Consider the following 19,567-nt stretch of genomic DNA (forward strand, 5'->3'; position numbering starts at 1 on the left):
TTTTTTTTTTTTTTTTATTGAACAAACCTGACAGGAAATATATTAAATTTTTGAGGGAAAGGACCACAACAAACGAGTTCATCGCAACCCCTCGAGTCCCATTTTGCCACCAAATGGGCCAAAGCTAAACTAGAGATTTAATAAACAGTAAAATAAGATTTATTATTATTATTTATTTTCAAAATTTCAATGAATTTAATTTTTTTATTTTATTTTATTTTATTTATTTATTTTTTAATATCATATTTTGAATGCTCTATTGGCTAAGGAGTATTCAAAATTGTATTTTTAAAGAGCATTGGTAAAAATGTCGATTGACTTGGCAAATATTCTCATTATGTTTCATACGCTCAGGAAATATTATATTATCCGCAATATGCAATTTCGCTTGAATAGCACAATATAATTTTACAAACCGGTTTTGTCTTACACTAAAACGAAAAAAAAAAATCATCAGTTTTGGTTTACAAGAAATAGTAGCCCATCAGTGTTCTACTTTACTTCTTTGAAAGAATTAGAAAATGTGGGCTGTTTCTTTACCTTCGAAGAGTCCAAAGAGTATCCAAGAATTTAAACACAAAAAACATGTTAAGAATCTTAAAACCACTGAGTCATAAGACAATTCGTTCAATCGATTTCACAAAATTATATTATTAGAGTTGAGTGATTTAATAAGTTTTGTTTATAAACAAATTACAAATTTTATTACACAAATTATATGATATGTATAGTTAACAATACTTATCATATTTTAACCCCTAATTCTCAATGACACTAATTATATGATATGCACAGTTATGAATTGATGATATAGGAAACCCTAGAATTTGCAAGACTTGCATAAGTGATGATAATAGTTTTTGTAACAATTTGATGATACCGCCCATCAATTCTTAAGCAACTGAAATAATTGGCATGGTCAATTTGAGCAACTTTTGTTTTCGCTTTGCAGCTCCTTCACTAAACACAAGAATTTATCAAACTGAAGGGGTTTTCATGCAGGTTTAATGAGGATTTCATGATGACATTTAAGCAAATTGAAGTGACTAAAGCTGAAATTAAACTTAAAGGTAAACATTCCTCGCTCGTACGAGAATACAGTATGTTTCAACCTTTCAATGAGGCTTCGACTTTCGATGGATGCTAAAAGAATAATGAAAGATTGACAGATGAACTTACCTGTTTTGAGCAGGATTATACAGGTCCAAATCTAAATTAAGGAAATACAGTGGGACGGAAGGAAAAACAAGTTAAATCAAAAAAAGAATGATCGTAATTTAGCCCCCGACCCAACCCCCCGACCCAAGGGCATTACTGTACTTCAACACAACCTACAAGTTTACATGTTGATGATAAATTAGCAATCTTAACTCTGATTAATTGATTAGAGCCAATTGGCAACTATTAAACTGTATCCCACCACAAGCAGTTGCTTCTGTCACTTGACATTTCCTGCTGAAACTTCTTTATACACTAAGCAAAGTATCTTGGCGGTAATGCTGCAGGTGATGAAAGGCTAGATTCTCAGTTCTCAAACATAGCCAAAGCAGCGAAAGCAGTTTAAACACAAACACTATCAACTTTCGCGTACGTGGTTTATGTATGAGCCAACCAGCTAATTTGGATCTAACTAGGATACACATGGATTTGCCTAATGCTAAACAATCTCAGGAAAGAAGAGAAACGAGAGAAACAAACTCCAATGTTACACGGTTCTTGGATCGCGTATTGATGACAAAATGTTCTGGATATTTTCTCAGCAACGTCAGCAAGCCATCCCATGGTTTAGAATCTGGACTTGTAAAGTCCTCAGATGTAAGATACCTCCTTACACGGGTATGATGCCAAACACTACCATATTGCTCCATTAGCTGCATAAAATAGTACACAACATTAATTTGACAAACAAACAACATATGCCATACGCCCATAACCTACTTCAAAAAAAATATATGATACAGGATGGAAATCATATTTACTACACAGTAAATAACTGAAACTCCAGCACAACTGTAAAATACTAATTCCTATCATTAGGAAAAAGACTGAGGTGGGAGGGAAAGGTAATTTGAGAAGAAGACAATATGAGATGAATCAGATGATGATCAGCAACCCAAAAAAAAAAAACAATTGCTTGAAACCTAAGAATAGTTATGCAAATATCCCTCAAAATGTCTAATTGCTGCTTATACACAGACTAAACCTCCCCCAAAGCCCCTCTCTATGCACACCCGCACACAAACACTTGCATCTTTGCTTGCAATGCTTATCAAAGCTGCCAAGTCCCATGTATTATGAGCCATTGAGAATTCTCAAATCCAGCTATGACGTTGAAATTTTAAATTATATAATACAAGACGTTTCTTCTAATCCTTTTTTGCTTCTCTTGTTTGCAAAACTTAAGAATTCTGCCAGGCTAATGTTTACTCATACAGTCATACTAATAAGCCCTGCTATGCTTATTTTATAATTTATGAAGAGTAAAAACATTGTAGAGATTATTATCTTGGTCATAATTGAACTTCTGATGAGACCCATGTCAAACTAAACAACTGAAGTCAATAGTAGTGCTTGAACCAGGGGTGCAACAAGGATGATCAATGGAAAGACACTGACTTAATTCGTACAGAAGTACCCCGTATGAAAAAAGATTAATTCTGCCAAGTGCACAGACAAAATAGCTCATCAAAATGACATCAAAAGAAAAGAGAGAGAAAGAACTGCAAGTATAAGGAAATCAATGAGTATTTAGATAAACTAGTGTTTTTTTTTTGGAGCAATGCCTAGGTTCTTTGTAGACTTTTTTGACTAGTGGTGGCAATTGGCAAATGAAAATATACTAAATGGTGAGTGGGTTTACTGATCATGAGGTTGAAGGTTAATAAAAATTTATAATAAATGTGATCTAAGATTGTAACATAAAATATAGAAATTCATTTTTCTCATTATTGAAGAGAAAGAAGCAAAGAAAGATAGTGATGTTTATGAATTGTTTTAAAAGTATTAGTGTAAAAACTGCATAATGACAACTCCCAATAAAAAAAAAAGGTTTACTGGATTGTGAAACATAAGATTGGCCCTACCACTTACGAAATACATACTTAGCTCAAGTAATCCATTAGACCATATACATACATCTAGACTCGTACACTGCAGACATATGACATCCAAAAAAGTTAATCAAGATGTTATTGCACCATTTACAATTCTGCAGAAATGCACAAGAATGAACCTAAATGCAAGTAAAGAAAATCATTTATTATCTTAGGCTCCGTTTGTTTTGATGGAAAACATTTTTTAGAGATATTCTACAGAAAACAGTTTTCAAAAGAAAGCATAATTATGAAAAAGATTTTCCTTTGTTTGTTTAAATGTAGGAAAACTTAAGAAAAATAAAGTAAATGGAAGTATAAGGGAGGGGAAGGATAGAGGAGAGAAAATAGTGAAGTGGAGTAAAGAGGAAAATCTAGCATGCCTTCTTAACAAAATGAAAAGGAAAATTTAGCAAGTATAATCCAACCTTTGCCTCGTTCTCCCTAGATAATCCAACCTTTCAATTAACTTATAATCCTAAGTTTACTACTTATTTTCTCATACCGAGCCTATTTGACCAGTTACCTGAACTTCATGTAACTTTTTCCCCTCTTAATTTTCCCCTTCCTTTTTCCTTCTTCCTTCTTCCCTCTTCAACTCCATTTCAGAATTTCAGCCACCATCACTACCACCCGTCTACCTGAATTTTCAGCCACCCCCACCTCTGCCATCACTTACCTCACCCCCACCCAAACCCGAAGCCCTTCCCCCATTCCTACATAGGCTCGAAACCACCCAATCCCACTTTAGCCGAAACCACCAGCCCAACCCTACCCATACCCCAAAACCACCAGCCCCACATTCCCAGACCTCGAAACCACAAACACATCTCCCTGAACCTTCCCGCCACCCTCTCCCCTCCCTCATCCAACTCCACTTACTACCTCCCTCATCAATCTTATTTGATTTCCTTTTCTTCTCTCTCTCACTCAATTGAATATGGGGCTGAATTGGGGCATATGCCTTCAATTATGGGGCAGTAATAAGCAGGGGTTGGGGTTGTTTTCTTGTTGGTTGTCATGGGTGGGTGTGAGCGGGCTTCTGGCGCACCAAGGTGGGTAATTGGTGTTGCGGGTGATAGTTGCTTATGGTGTTGTTAGTGGCGCTGTCGCAAGTTGTGGGTTGATGTTGTGGATGTTGATTGCGGTTGTGTTGTGGGTTGTAGGCGGTGGTGTTGGTGGTGGTTGTGGATAGTGTGTTGAGTGGTGTTGGTGGGTGATAATGGAGGACAGGAGAGGAGAGAGAAACAAGCAGGATGGAGGAAGACTGGAAGAAGAGATTTTTTTTAAAAAAAATTTAGAATTAAAAATAATGTTTTTAAGTTAAAAATTTAAAAATTGACCAATTAGAAAATGCCACGTGGATGGTAACCGGTTGTAAAGGGTAGGGTGACTGCTAGGGTTGCTGAGAGAAAATAAATAGCAAACTTAGGATTATTCAAGGTTAATCGAAAGGTTGGATTATTTGAGAGAACATAGCAAAGGTTGGATTATTCTTGTTAAATTTTCCAAATGAAAATGGTTTTCCTTCTTTAATAAGCAACTTTCTACCTATGAGAAAATTGTTTTCCACCCTATAACAAAACAAACAAAGGAAAATGGAGATATCATTTTCTAGGAAAAGGTTTTCTGCCAAAACAGAGGCCTTAAAATTCTGACTTCCTACATTGGCATATCATATTGATACTGTGCTGAGTACAAAGCAAGTAAAGAAAAACATTTATGATAAAAGAATCCAATAAGTCCTAAGAATATAAAAACATTCAAACTTACTGATTATTCAAACAATGAGGTATTTCAATATTTGTACAAGAACTAACCTCAGTATGAAGTTTCTCCATGGGCATCCATTCACCAGGACCACACAGATCAGACAACACTGTAGCTACAGATGATACTACATCTTTCTCTTCCAATTGCATTAGTTGTTGATTATCAGCTTCAGGATTAACTCTTGATCTTCCATCAGATTTCTTTTCTGTGATATAAAGACCATCAGTAATAAAACAAACACTTCAAGGAGATAAATAAAAGAAACAACATATGGAAGAGAAATCAAATGAAACAATGCCTATGTCCAATAGGTGGAATCAGTTGCATATATTTAACACTGATGATCCATACAATAAGTAACACAAAGTTTCACATGGGATACTAGCTTCCTAAAAAGCAAAGATTCATTGATTGGATGGAAAATGACTAACTAGATATGAAAAAATGGATAGGGTGCAGTGATGCACGGTAGTGAAACAAGTAAATGTACAACACTAGTATCAGAGAGTCACTCAAAAATGGAAAGTTCAACAAAAGATACTGCATCCTACTTGCATACGAGATTTATTACAGCCCATCCCACACCTCATTAATTTAACATGACCATGGTTTCAGGGTATCCATAGAATGATAACATAAGCTTAAAGCATCTTAGACATTATCCAACATATTTTCAGGGACACAACAGTAACATGCATGGTACCAAAATTCTGTTGAGTCCAAAGTAGCCTCCTAAGACAACAGCCGATTTTAATTCATAATCATTTGACAGAACTTATAATGTACCAACTAATATGGTAGAGATAACAATGGAACAGTCCTCATTTCAAACTAGGCTCTGTCCTGTTGTTGCTCTGACAGTCTATGTTACTTTGACATGGAAATAAAGATCCTATACAGGTGCTATCCGAGAATCCAATCCTTGAACAAAAAAGTTCAAGACATAGGGACCCTGCTCTAGACACATCGACACAAGCCCAGACAGTCCTCCCATATCCATAATCTTTCTCTTTTGGAAGTGTGTTTGTTATATCCATATATGTGTGGATCCTACAAGAATCTTATTAAGTATGGATTCCAAGAAGGTTAAATAAATATTTAATGGTTAAGCAAGTTTTATTTTCCAAAAGCTGCATCACAAATCACAATTACTACACGGATCATATTCACTTCTGTTATTTAAGCATTTAGGAAGATAAAAACATAATAGGTCAGATTTTTATTTAAAACATACAATTTGAAGCTGTTTTACCTAAATTGCCCCTACCCCTTGTGAAGTGTGAAACCGGATAAGGTGGATTATGCGTATTGGTAATATTTGGCCCAACTTACCAAAATACGTAGGAAATTGCATTCCATATTAAATTGCATACTAGCAAATTAGGTAACACTAATTCAGTTATTTGTAGGTCTTCAATAGTATAGACTATACTTTTAGTAATATATACTTTTGGGGGGAGATTTGTTTCAATGTGTGTATTCAAATCATAAACTATATGCACACAATGCGCGCAATAACTTGATAATTTTAATATTTACTGTATTGATAATAAGTATCTAATACTTGTTTGATTTTACTCCATAGACATGAATACTATGAGGAAAAAATACATAAGTTACTATATTAGATAAAATAATTCGTAAATTATCGAAGGGTGAAGGTAGGTAGTTGAGCTTGGTATCCCAATTAACAATATGGTAGTGAGTGATCATAATTAATATTTTTTGTGCTGATGCATATGAAGCTCAATATTAATACTACTTTCTTTATTTTAGCAAGAGGGGCATTTTGGTCTTCACATAGGGGACACCACAACCCTATGTCTTGGCTTATATAATAGAGATAAAAAGTTGGAAGTGGAAGTGGGGGTGGGGGTGGGGGGGGGGGGGTGGGGGTGGGGGGGGGGGGGGGGGAGGGGGAGGGGTGAATCTTAAAAGCCAAATGCTCATGCTCCTCTCTTACATCATCCAAAAAGTGACTGTCATTTGTACAAGCTAATGATCCACAATGTAGTAATGTAGTATCCATCTTTATGGCTAACAAAAGCCCCAAGGCAATCCTTGAAATTTTTTCAATAGCTTTTTCTGTCTAAAAAATAAGAGTTTTCTTTTTTGAAGAAAAAAAATTCTGATCGTACATCTAAACTCTCTTTTAAGGGTCATCAAGCACAAGTGGCCATGGTTCATGCCCTTCATGGTTTATAGTCATTCTTATAGCTCACATAATCAATTAGACATGTTCACAAGGTTTGTAGCCAACATTGGAATAAGTGTGAGATTTTAGACCATTTGTGTTTAACATGACAAGCCAAAAGTCCAACACAGTTAGTGGAGGCCAAAGACATGAGGTGAGCTCCAGGTTTAGGTTGTGAAAGAATAACATTGACCAATAAAAGGCACATTACAGGCTGCACATCCGTGCACTCTTGTACATGTTCATAGAGATAGGAGGCAGAAGCCTGCAGGAAGCTACTAGGAGCATGCTAGCCAATTTGCACAAATTTGTCTAGTTGTTTCCAAATCATCGTACAATCGGTTTAGGACTCTGGCATTAAAGTTCTTGATTAATTATAGCTAGACTGAGATATTATTTAGTTTTCCATTATCCCTATGTTTTCTATATCTAGTTTAGAATTTTATTCTTTTTATATTTTTTATGGAGAAGGGATAGGATTACAAGTAATATACATAGTATTTAGTTTCCTATTATCCTATAGTGTTTCATTTTTGCTAATCCTAACACTTTGAACTTTTGAAGCCAAGCAAAAGTATCAAAATCAATAAAAGCATTTGATCAAATAGGTATGGGATTCAGACCTTTAAAGTTGAGTAGGACAGTAGGAGTATTCCCAAAAAAAAAAAAGGAAAAAAAAAAAGAAAAAAAAAAAGAAAAGAAAAAAATTGCTGATTCCAATGTCCAAATTTGCTAACAAGAAATCAACTTGAAAATTTTAGATCTTTACATGTAAATGGACTTTAATTCTGCAAACCTATCTCCCCTTATGTCTTATCCTGAAATGTTTTACAAGTAAGGATGAAGGAGTGTAAGCAATGTAGCTCCACCACATACCTCAGATTGCTTTGGCTCTTTTATGTATATTATTCATCTATAATAATGACCACCTTAGTGCACTACAGGGTCAAGAACTTGACGAAATAACTGTAATCAGCATGCTACCCCAGCATGTCTTCTGATCCCCGAAGAGTATATTATGGCATATTCTCCCCAAGTGGGTTTAGATGCAGAAGAGAAACGACAATTTTGGGAGGACCTAGACGAGGTGGTGCAGGGTGTCCACCACTCAGAGAAGTTATATATTGGAGGGGATCTAAATGGGCACGTTGGGGCGAGCCGAGATGGCTATGAGAGTGTCCATGGAGGCTTTGGGTATGGGCAGAGGGACGCCGGTGGTGAAGCTATTATGGATTTTGCCCAATCATATGATTTAATTTTGGCTAATACTTGGTTTAAGAAGAGGGATTCACACTTGATAACTTTTCGGAATGGAGCAAATGCAACTCAAATAGACTTCCTGCTCACAAGGAGCATAGATAGACAAAGTTGCATAAACTGTAAGGTTATCCCAGGGGAGAGTGTGGTCACCCAACACCGGCTATTGGTAATGACTATTCGTCTGAAAGAGAAGGCGAAGAAAAAAGTTAGACAAGAAGAACCAAGGATAAGATGGTGGACCCTAAGGGATGCAAAAGCTAAGGTTTTTACAGAAAAGGTAATTGAAGAAGCGGATTGGGATGGAGAGGTGGATCCGGACATGACCTGGTTACGAATGAAGAACTGTTTCCTAAGAGTGGCCAAAGAGGTCTTAGGGGAAGTAAGGGGAAGAACTTCGGTACAGAGAGATACTTCGTGGTGGAATGAAGAGGTGAAAGCAGTAATTAAGCAAAAAAGGGAATGCTATCAAGCCTTAGGAAAATGTAGGAGTGATGAAACCTTTGCAGCGTATAAGGAGGCTAAGAGTAAGGCAAAGGCAGCTGTTCGCCAAGCAAAAGAAAAGGCATATCAGGAGGTTTATGAAAAGCTTGATTCCAAGGAGGGAGAAAGGATCATTTATAAGATGGCAAAGAGAAGACAAGAGGCAAGGAAGGATATTGGCATGGTGAAGTGTGTCAAAGATAAGAACCAAATGGTCCTAGTGCAAGAGGAGGACATCAAGGATAGGTGGAAGGGGTACTTCGATGAATTGTTTAATGGAAGTAATGGAGTTGTGATAGGAGATACCTCTATGAGTGATGAAGAAATCAACATGGAGTATGTGCGAAGGATTAGGAGAGTAGAGGTGGAGATTGCACTGAGGAAGATGAAACCTAAGAAGGCGGTTGGCCCTGATGGGGTACCGATAGAGGTGTGGAGGTGTTTGGGTAAGATTGGTATTGATTGGTTAACAAACCTTTTCAACAAGATATGGACGGCTACAAGGATCCCACAAGATTGGAGGAAGAGCACCTTGGTCCCGGTTTATAAAAACAAAGGAGACGCTCAAGATTGTTCTAACTATCGAGGAATTAAGCTTATGAGCCATACTATGAAGTTGTGGGAAAGGGTGATTGAACAAAGGTTGAGGGCATGCACAAGCATTTCAGATAACCAATTTGGTTTTATGCCTGGGAGATCTACTATGGAGGCAATCCATTTGATAAGACAAATGATGGAGTTTTATAGGGTAAAGAAGAAAGATCTTCATATGGTCTTTATTGATTTAGAGAAGGCATATGACAAGGTGCCAAGAGAGATACTTTGGTGGGCAATGTTGAAGAAAGGTATCCCACGAAGGTATGTAGACCTAGTTAAGGATATGTATCGGGATGTGTCAACAAATGTGAGGACATGCGGAGGGTTGACAAAAGATTTCCCTATTACAATCGGATTGCATCAAGGGTCTGCATTAAGCCCTTTTCTTTTTGCAACGGTTCTAGATGAATTAACTAGACCAATTCAAGATGAGGTTCCATGGTGTATGCTGTTCGCAGATGATATCGTTTTGGTGGATGAGACTAAGGATGGGGTTAATGTCAAGTTGGAGCAATGGAGGCAAAGGTTGGAATCTAGAGGGTTTAAGCTAAGTCGGAGTAAGACTGAATATTTGGTATGTCGTTTTGGCACTCAGAGGGGGACAAGCAATGAAGTGGTGAGTTTGGATGGAAAGGATTTGACCATGAGTGAATGTTTTAAGTACCTAGGGTCGATCATCCAGAAGAATGGTGACATTGATCAAGACGTGACCCACAGGATTAAGTCAGGGTGGCTTAAATGGAGAGCGGCCACGGGAGTGTTATGCGACCGCAGCATTCCCTTAAAGTTGAAGGGAAAATTCTACAGGACTGCCATAAGACCAGTGTTGCTCTATGGTACAGAATGTTGGGCTTCTAAGAAAGAGCATATTAAAAAGATGGAGGTTACGGAAATGCGCATGTTAAGGTGGATGTGTGGAAACACTTTAAGAGATAGAATCAGAAATGAGGTTATTCGCAAGAAAGTAGGTGTGGCGGGCATTGTAGATAAATTAAGGGAAAATCGGCTGCGTTGGTTTGGACATGTAAGACGGAGACCCGAGGGTGCACCGGTGCGAAGAGTGGAAGAGTGGGACCATGGAGGGATTAAACGAGGAAGAGGGAGACCAAAGATGACTTGGTTGGAAGGAGTGAGGAAGGATATGAAGTGCATGGATTTACGTGAGGATGAAGTTTTGGATCGTAAGGGATGGAGGAGAAAGATTTATGTTGATGACTACACGGAATAATCAAATTTGGTTCATGTTAGCCGACCCCACTTTTGGGATTAAGGCTTTGATTGATTGATTGATATGACACATTGACATGTTAATGCGTCATTCTGCATTTCATTTCCAATATACATCTATGTTTAAAAACTCTATTAATCAATGATGCAAGTTCATATATTTCCACTGTATTTTTTAGTTGCATCACTTTGCAAATTGCGGATTCCTAGGCAACTTTTGGAGATGAGAAAAATAGAGAGAATAAAAAATGGACTCGTGTGATAGGAGAGAAATAAAGAGTTTATTAACTAAAAAGGAAAGTGATGCATCTAATTTAAAACTTCCGTTTTCAGAAAGTGATGCAAATAAAACGGAAAAAGTATATAGTATTGAACTATTGACACACAAAAAAGATGATACTGTTGATTTTGTGAAAAAGAAAAATATTTAGGTTATATAAATACTTCCTCCATATTTTCTTACTTGCAAAATACCCTCGTGACACATAGTTTATGACTTTATGTAAGGAATTATAGAAGGTCAATGGAAAACTTAAATAAATTAACTTAAAAACTTAATGATCCAACCCTTCTTTCTGAATGTGATTTAATATCACCTCTAATATCTTCCTTAAAATATGTGCCGAAGACATATGTTGCAAGTAAAACATCAGAGGAAGTAAAAGATTTGTGGGGGGGAAAAAAAATTTAAATAAAAAAAAAATAAAAGATTACAAGTAACAGCTGTGACAAATTCATAAATTAGAAGGACTGTAATTCATGGACCTGAGCAAATCAGTTCAGTATGTTCACTTGTACTTGTTAATAGATACTCTTTGGCTTCTACATAGGTGTGGGCCAAAATTTTTGTGTCAATTTCATTTAAAGCTTGTTCTTTCAATTATTTCAAAACCTTATTACAATTTTTTGTCAAAATCAGATTTGACTAGAACTTTAAATCTCTGATCACTTATCAAAAGATATACAAAGTATCTTTTATTGGGCATTGATAAAATTACATATTTAGAAAATAAACATTAAGAAAATCTACTAGATAGTGTTATTTTGTATACATTTGCATAAAAATACTGCCAAAAATATCCAAGATAGACCAAACCTTCCAATTACTAGTTTCAACCTAAACCAGCAAGTCTTTTTTTTTTTTTTTTTTTTTTTACACAAAACCAGCAAGTCAAAGAGCAGCTTTTAGTCTTCATTATATCACACATCTTGGTGTACGTCAGATTTTTTTCATTCAAGGTTAGGGCAATATTCATTTCCTATACGCATAAATGTTGATTAATTTATCCTATACAACAATATAGAGCAAAAATATTTCCAGCTTATTGTCCATGTTGTAAGAAATTTTTTTAATGTATAAAAGTCGTAAAGATTTAGGCCCTTTTTTGTTCACCTTAAATTATTTCAAATCTCATAAGTTCAGTAGGAAAAAAAAGTTCTAATAAGGGTTGATAAGGGTACCAGTTAACCAAGAACAAATTAAATTCAATTAAGTTTTAATAAGGTCTAATAAGTTAAAGTAAGTTCAAAGTTAATATAATATAAATTAATATGAAGGCTAAGAAAAATAGGGCAGGACAATAAATTTTTAGACTTTATAAAAGGTATAATAAATGATTTTTCTCGAAAACTCAACTCAAAAGCAAAGCGCACTACGGCACTAGTCACACAATACCACCATTTCCATTAGTGGTCCATATAGACAGCAAACTCATAAAGATAAATTCAGACATTTTTTATTTAAAATCCTGAATAATTTGGTAAACATTGACATGAAACTACATAGAACTTTCCAACACACCAGATTAAGGTTGAATGTTCTAGTCAATAAGCAAAAGATTCAAGATGTCCGGGTCAAGTCAAACCTCAACTTTATATAAAAAGAGTACACCTATAAAAACTTCATAAGCTCTTATAGTCAACCATCACAATTCACCACTACTTCCTTCTACAGGCAAAGTACATAGAAGGTTTTATATACACTAGAGTCCAGATATACAATTTCTAAAAGGAATAAGAAAAGGATTGACATAAAAAGGCAATGAACCTAGGTGGAAGTATTCCACAGTATGTCTTCTTCAAAAACAAAAGATCAGGTAGACTTTAATAAAGAAAAAAGGTGCAGCGCAGCGCTACTACAATAGATAAGAAATGCAGCTTAAGTGAAAACAAAAATTGTCAATGTTCAAAGCAATTTAAACAATGTCGTGGTTCTATGAGAATATACATGTTTAGGGAATCAGAAAATGTCAGGATACTAGCTCTCAAAATACAAAAATCAAGATACAATGGTTGGGAACACCTAGCCAAACACTCCACGAATTCTTATCTCTGATCCAGTATCAGATGGAATTACAGCCGGAATCACAAAGTCCCATAGACACAAGTTAAAACTGACTGAGGCAATTTCGAGACATGACAAAAGATGCTAAAAACATGGGTGTCGTCCGCAATGGCAATAAAATACTATGGCAGATTATTGGTCAAAAAAATACATTGCTAACATCTTATATACCTCATGACTAAATCAGTAAAGCTAGGCAAGTAGACAACAAGTTAGTCAGTCAATCAATCAATCAAAGCTTTAATCCTATAAGTGGGATCAGCTCATGAACCAAAAGTGATTATTCTGTATAATCCACAAAAATCTTCCTGCAAATCCATGTGCTTCATATCCTTCCTAACTACTTCCAACCAAGTCATTTTCGGTCTCCCTCTACCTCGTTAACCTCTCCATGATCCCACTCTTCTACTCTTTGTACCTGTGCACCCTAACTCCTTCCAACCAAGTCGGCAACAAATAAATGAAGTCAAATAGCTGACCGAGATTTAGAGTTCATGGTGGTCTGGGAAACTGAGACACAACTTTAACTACCGAAAATTTGGTGTTTTAATGAGGAATGATGAAAAGGGTCATCCTAAACCATGATAATAATCCCCACTTTAACAATCAAGGTTTAAAACTGTCAAATCAATTCATCTCCATAGTCATATGCCACAATCTAAGATTCTTGACCCCAAGCACCAACTCTCACATCTAAAGCAAACACTAGACTTCTATTGATAACCTCAACATGGAAGATGGAGTATAGATCCAATGCTAACAGCCAAAGATAGAAGAAAGGAGAGAAGAAACTCAAAGAAGCACATGCTACCTAAGAGAGACCAAGAACATAGGAAAGGGGATAAAAGAAACTAAATAAGAAGCGGGAAACTGGTAAAACACAATTGACACAAAAGGAATACAGGAGAGAGATGCTGCTTGAAGATTTGTCAACAGTATACAACGAAAGAGAATGAGAAGGGAAGGGCGAAAGAGAGAAAATAGTCAGACATGGTGACGAAGTAGAGCTTAACAAAGTCAAACACAAGGCAAGAGAAACTGAGAAGTGATTCTAGGCACAATTGGCACATAACTAATAATCCACACAACAAAATTAAATCCAAAGAATTCAAAATCTAGTGATCATCAACAAACTGTACACAACCGAAGATATGAAATGTGGTCAATTACTAGACGCAATGCATCCTATATACACAAAAGAGAATCATAGATCTCTCAAACATATACCATCACAACAGCATAGCACAGACCCAACATCCACCACATAGTCCAGCCTAAAAACAAATAAGACACAAGATGAATTATGTAGGGACTGCTAAATCATTCCATTCATTGCCTTCATCACAACTTCTTCTCGACTTAATAACCCTAACCCAACAACCCAATATCAAGTTAAATAAACTCCTAATCCTCTTTGCAACAGACATTCCATGCCCTTCCTAGTCAAAGCCCAATACAACACTTAATTAGACCCTTCCTCGACTTTCTAGACTCACAAGTCACAACCTTTACACTCTCGCTAGTGCAATGAAACCCATTCATCCTTAACTTATCAGTAATTCAGCATACATTCACCATAGAAGAAACCTCAGCAACTACATAAACATAATCATTCAACTAAAAATCAAATTAAATCATACAACACCAATAACATCCCATCATTAGCAATTCCATCAATTCCAATTTCAATTTCAATTTCAATTTCATACAATCACATCAATAAAACCAATCATTTAAACAATCAAGTCCAATAAAAGTTGCAGTAAATTTGCATAATCAACCATTCTTATTCAAATACAAAGGAAGGGGAACAAATTACTGACCAAGGGTTCCAGAAAGCCCACCTTTGCCACCACTACCACCACCATACCCATAATTATCATGCCCGCCCCCGCCTCCGCTACCATCACCATACCTCCTTATCTTCTTCGACAACCCAACACCCTCCTCTCTCCCTCCACCATCCTCCTCCTCATACTCATCCGCCGCCGCACCCGCCGCAAAATACTCCTTCATCCTCCCCTTCCGACTCCCCCCACCTCCACCACCACCACCAGCACCATACCCAGAATTCCTCGCCGGAACAGCCGGCGGCGGAAGAGGGCTATTATACACATGATGACGTGGAGCAGCGGACCCACCAAGAATATTCCTAACAGGCAACAAAAAGTAGAATTCCTTATCACCGATCTGAAGAAGATCCTGCGAGTCAAGCTTCACCGGAGCATTACCAGGAAGATGAAGAACCCCTTCAACAAGACACCCATTTTTGCCGAGAACTTCTAGGGCAAAACGACGCCGTTGGAAGTCGTAGAAGATTCTAGCGTGGTGGCGAGAGATGTTCATTCCGCCGCCTAAGGAGGCTAAATCGACGTCGACGGTGGATTTCTTCGAGTTTCTGCCGAGGATGATGGAGTAGGTTTGCATATAGTACTCGAAATCTTCGCCTTGTAGCTTTGCGAAGCCTGCTTCGACGTCGCTTCCGCCGCCGCCGCCAGCGGTGGCTACGGCGGTGTGCGTCATTGATGAGATGAGTGAGGGGTTTGGGGGTGATGGGGAAAGAGAGAATAAGGATCGATCAATGGGAAATTTTTGACACAGATATCTCAATTGATTTATTACTTTCACTTTTATAACACCACCAAAAAATAAATAAATAATTCATAAAGTCTTTGAATTGACATTTGATCATTAGTTTTTTTTTTTCATGATAGCCACATGGCATCTACAATTCACAATTAACGATAATGAAAACAAATTTAACAAAATCAAACGAGAATTAATCAGGGAGGGCTAAGAATCCAAATACATAAATATAACAATTCAGCACATTCTCGGTTCATCGTCTCATACAACTTTTTGAGTGGATCCGTCGCCGCTTCGCAATTTTGTGAGAAAGAAAATTCTTGTGTTGATTCCGCAACCCAAATCCGAGCCATAATCAATAGTAGCGCCGCACAACCAGAGACCAAGTTAAAGACAAATAAAACCTTGTCTTTCGAAAGAGTCCGAAAAGCCTTGTCTTTCGAAGGAGATCGAAAAAACCTTTTGTCTTTCGAAGGAGATAAACTCTTTCTTTCGAGGGAGGCATTATTGTAACTTAAGAAACAAATTTTAAAAACTTACAAGAAAATAAAGATTGGGGCTTTCCACCGGTGAAATCCGATGGAAGCCCCTTCAAAATTGACAAAAAAAAAAAGCATTTGATGGGTTTTGAACACTAAACCTACCTTGAGGATACAAGGTCTAACTCTTTACCATATTAGCTAATAATAATTCATGTCATATACACAAATAAATATAACTATAAATGACACACACCAATTAAGGGTCTGTTCACATTTACTTAATTTCAGTGTTCAGTTCAGTTCAGCTCCAATCAATTCAGTTCAGTTCAGCTCTTAATTTCCCTCTCTCATAAAATATTTATTTCAGCTCAATTCAGTTCAGTTCAGCTCTAATCAATTCAATTCAGTTCAGTTAAGCTCCAATTAGTTCAGTTCAGTTCAACTCAGTTCAGTAAATGTGAACAGGCCCTAAGAAAAAAACTGGATAAGCAGTTTGAAAAAAATTAAGAGGAATAAAACCAACATTTCTCAAACAATATAGTATTAAAAATTGCTTTTTATACTCTTTGTTAATTAGTAACATTATGTTTAACATTTATACATAACATACATAATGGATGATAACATATTTCATATATAAACAATTTAATCAAAGTGGTAACCCGGTGCAACGCCCGGACCGCACACTAGTTTATATATTATACTAAAGTAATCCTCAGGAATATTCTTAGATTACACATATCAACACCACATAAAAAAAATTTCCCCTAAAAACATTGTTTTTTTTTTTTTTGGGTTTTTTTCATTAAAAAATAAATAATTTCAAGTTAGTTATAAAGCTTGAAATTTAAGAGTGATCAATAACTAAACGTTAATTTTATAAGGGTAAAAGATAGGCTAGAAATTTTCAATTTTAACATATATAATCCTATGTTCAATTTGACCGAATAAAAAAAAAAGAACTAAGTAAATCAACATACAAAATATATTTACCATATTATGCATAAAAATATTCCAACTACGTATTTCGAAAAATCCGAGTATGGCTCGGGCATTAATAAGCTGATAACTAATTTTAAGTTGCATTAGTTTCGGACTTTTGGGTTTAAATATTCATAATCATAAAGTCTAATTGATCACTAATTTTAAGTTGGGCTAGTTTCGGTTTTGAGTATTTAGTTTCGGGTTTGTCCAAAAAAAAAATCATGAAGTCTCCGCATTGAGTATTAGTTTTAAGGGGAAGTTTTGACAAAGATATCTCAATTGATAGTTATTTTTGAGTTTGGTTAGTTTCAGGTTTGAGTATAATACCACCAAAAAAAAAAACATTCATAAAGTCTCCCGTCGATTTTAAGTTGGGTTGGTTTCAGATTTGAGTATTTAGGTGCTTGACCATTAACCAAAATGTTGGGTTGTGAGTGAGTCGATGGCTAGGTGCAGGTCACCTATGTTTTTACTATTTCAAAATTTGGCAAATTTTTGGTGCTCTAATTAATGTAAATTTTTATTTAAGGTAAATTTGGCAAAATTAGTTTTTACGAGAAACAATCTTATAAAAATTTCTAGCAAATTTAAACCTTAAACAATTTTTTTTCCTGCAAGATGAAACCTTAAATTAACTTGTATTTTGGCGTTTGACCAACGCGTTTCGGCGTTGACTTTAGCGTGCAATTCACATGCTTCTTTTTTTTTGCTCTATACACACCTTCTTTCTTTATTTAAATGTTTTTCGTCCCTTATCTGATTCACAAATTCAATCAACAGTGAAATTCAAAGAAGAAATGGAAGAAAGCAAAGAAGAAATAGGATAAACAAGAAGAAGCATGTGACCTGTACATTCCAATCAGCGCCGGAAAATTTGTTAATGGTCGGAATACAAGTTAAGGATTCATCTCGCAAAAGAAAATTACTAGTTAAAGGTATGAATTTACTTGAAAATTTTTAAAAGGTTGTTTCTTGCAAAAATGGACTTATAAAATGCCTACTAGGTCAGTTTCTCGTGCCATGCACGGTAATTTTAATAGCCATTATTAAATCATCATTATAATTAGTTTCTATAAACAAAAAAAATATCTAAAATATTATTGACAAATTTTGATCAAAATAATGGATTATAAAAGATTTGTTAGATATAAAATGATGTAAGTATTTTTTTTTTTTTGAAAACAAATGATGTAAGTATGTAACGATTGATGTGTTATGAAAATATGATAATTGTAAAATAATATTGAAAGATTGAAATGTATGAGAAATAAATTTTATTAATTTGTGTAAGACAAATTTGTACTATTAGTTAATAAGGAAGATTTGTAAAATTATATTTTGAAGATTTTTTTGCCTGTAAGAAGCATTAAAAGAAATAAAAATATTGAGAATGAGGAAGAAAATATCAATAATAATAATTTAGAATTGTTTAATTTTACAAAATAGTGATTTGTTATTTTGATAGTTTTGCATTTATATGTTTGGAGCTATTTTCATTCCCATTTGTAACATAATAATATTTTGATAGTTTTGAATATAATAAATTTAAATGTAGTAGAATTATGGATTCTTTTTGTATAATGTATTGCAAATTATGTAAAGAATGTTTCTTTTTGCCCATTTTTTATCCTAATTTTTTTTTAAAAAAATCAACCTAACTTAACCAAGTGCAATTAGATTCAAAGGGTTTAGTAAAGCAAATGCACTTTAGTAAAGTTACCCAAATAAAATAAGATTTGAAGGGTTTAATAATACACTACTAGTTTGTGAATTGTGATCAAGCTACCTGCCAATTTCAAGATTATTGAAGCCTCATCAGCATGCATATATAATTACTAACTACTCGTGAAGGGCTTTTTACGACATGGGAAAGGAGCATCTTATTTTCTCGATCGAACTAGAAAATTAGAAATGAATGCTTAAGCTTTAAAATCATGATCAATGATCCAGCAGTATACATGGATCAAATATGAGCTTGGTAACTTAATCAGCGACATTGTCTTTCTTGTTTGCAGGGATTGGTCACTGAACATAGTTCTGACCTCTACCCCCAACGTACTGATCTTACGGAAATCTACACCAAAGATCAACATTGCTTGGAAGACTACAATGTTCTGATATCCTGTACATTAGCCTAGCTACTCTAGTAGCTTAGAACAATCAATCACTTACGACATGATAATTCAAATTACAATATGAAATTAATATACCATATAGTATATAATACACAATGGCGGATCTTAAACTAAATGGTATGGGGGCTAAGTTTTGAAAATACGCAAGCTAAAATATTAACTTAAAGGCAATATATCCATTTCAAACTTAGCTAAATTACTATCATCCTTTTTAAAGTAATACTTTTTAGCTTTAGATTTAGAAACTCTTTAAAATATCCTAGAAAATTTATCATCAAAATTAAGATCTATCATTCGTGAAATAATAGTACTCATACCTTATAACATTAGTAGATTTTAATAAACATGTACAAAATTATAATACGTAGCAGTGCATTTTAAGATTATTATTTAAGCCATATATGTTGGACACA

At 35.3% G+C, this 19,567-nt stretch overlaps 1 protein-coding gene across 3 annotated transcripts; it reads right to left on the minus strand.

The window, feature by feature from the left end:
• Positions 1-1,115: 1,115 nt before the first annotated feature.
• On the minus strand, positions 1,116-15,555 carry LOC145618056 (FHA domain-containing protein FHA2-like). 3 transcript variants are annotated; one of them, XM_081672836.1, is made up of 3 exons: positions 14,812-15,555; positions 4,913-5,070; positions 1,116-1,871 (listed from the first exon to the last, which is right to left on the minus strand). In XM_081672836.1, the coding sequence occupies exons 1-3, from the start codon at positions 15,488-15,490 to the stop codon at positions 1,668-1,670; spliced, it is 1,041 nt and encodes a 346-aa protein (XP_081528962.1). In that variant the 5' UTR covers positions 15,491-15,555; the 3' UTR covers positions 1,116-1,667. The 3 variants fall into 3 exon arrangements, with proteins under 3 accessions (XP_081528962.1, XP_081528961.1, XP_081528963.1); XM_081672835.1 differs by having other exon boundaries at positions 1,118-1,871; positions 14,791-15,555; XM_081672837.1 differs by lacking the exon at positions 1,116-1,871 and adding an exon at positions 1,983-2,657 and having other exon boundaries at positions 14,791-15,555.
• Between the last annotated feature and the right edge of the window lie 4,012 nt (positions 15,556-19,567).

Source organism: Chenopodium album, chromosome 26, assembly GCF_948465745.1.
Source record: "Chenopodium album chromosome 26, dcCheAlbu1.1, whole genome shotgun sequence".
Taxonomy (NCBI): Eukaryota; Viridiplantae; Streptophyta; class Magnoliopsida; order Caryophyllales; family Amaranthaceae; genus Chenopodium; species Chenopodium album.

Coding starts and splice junctions, on each gene's coding strand:
- LOC145618056 (XM_081672835.1), bottom strand. CDS start 15,490: ATGACGCACACCGCCGTAGCCACCGCTGGCGGCGGCGGCGGAAGCGAC. Junction 5,071..14,790: donor TGGGCTTTCTGGAACCCTTG/GTCAGTAATTTG, acceptor TTTATATCACAG/AAAAGAAATCTGATGGAAGA. Junction 1,872..4,912: donor TGGAGAAACTTCATACTGAG/GTTAGTTCTTGT, acceptor TATTTTATGCAG/CTAATGGAGCAATATGGTAG.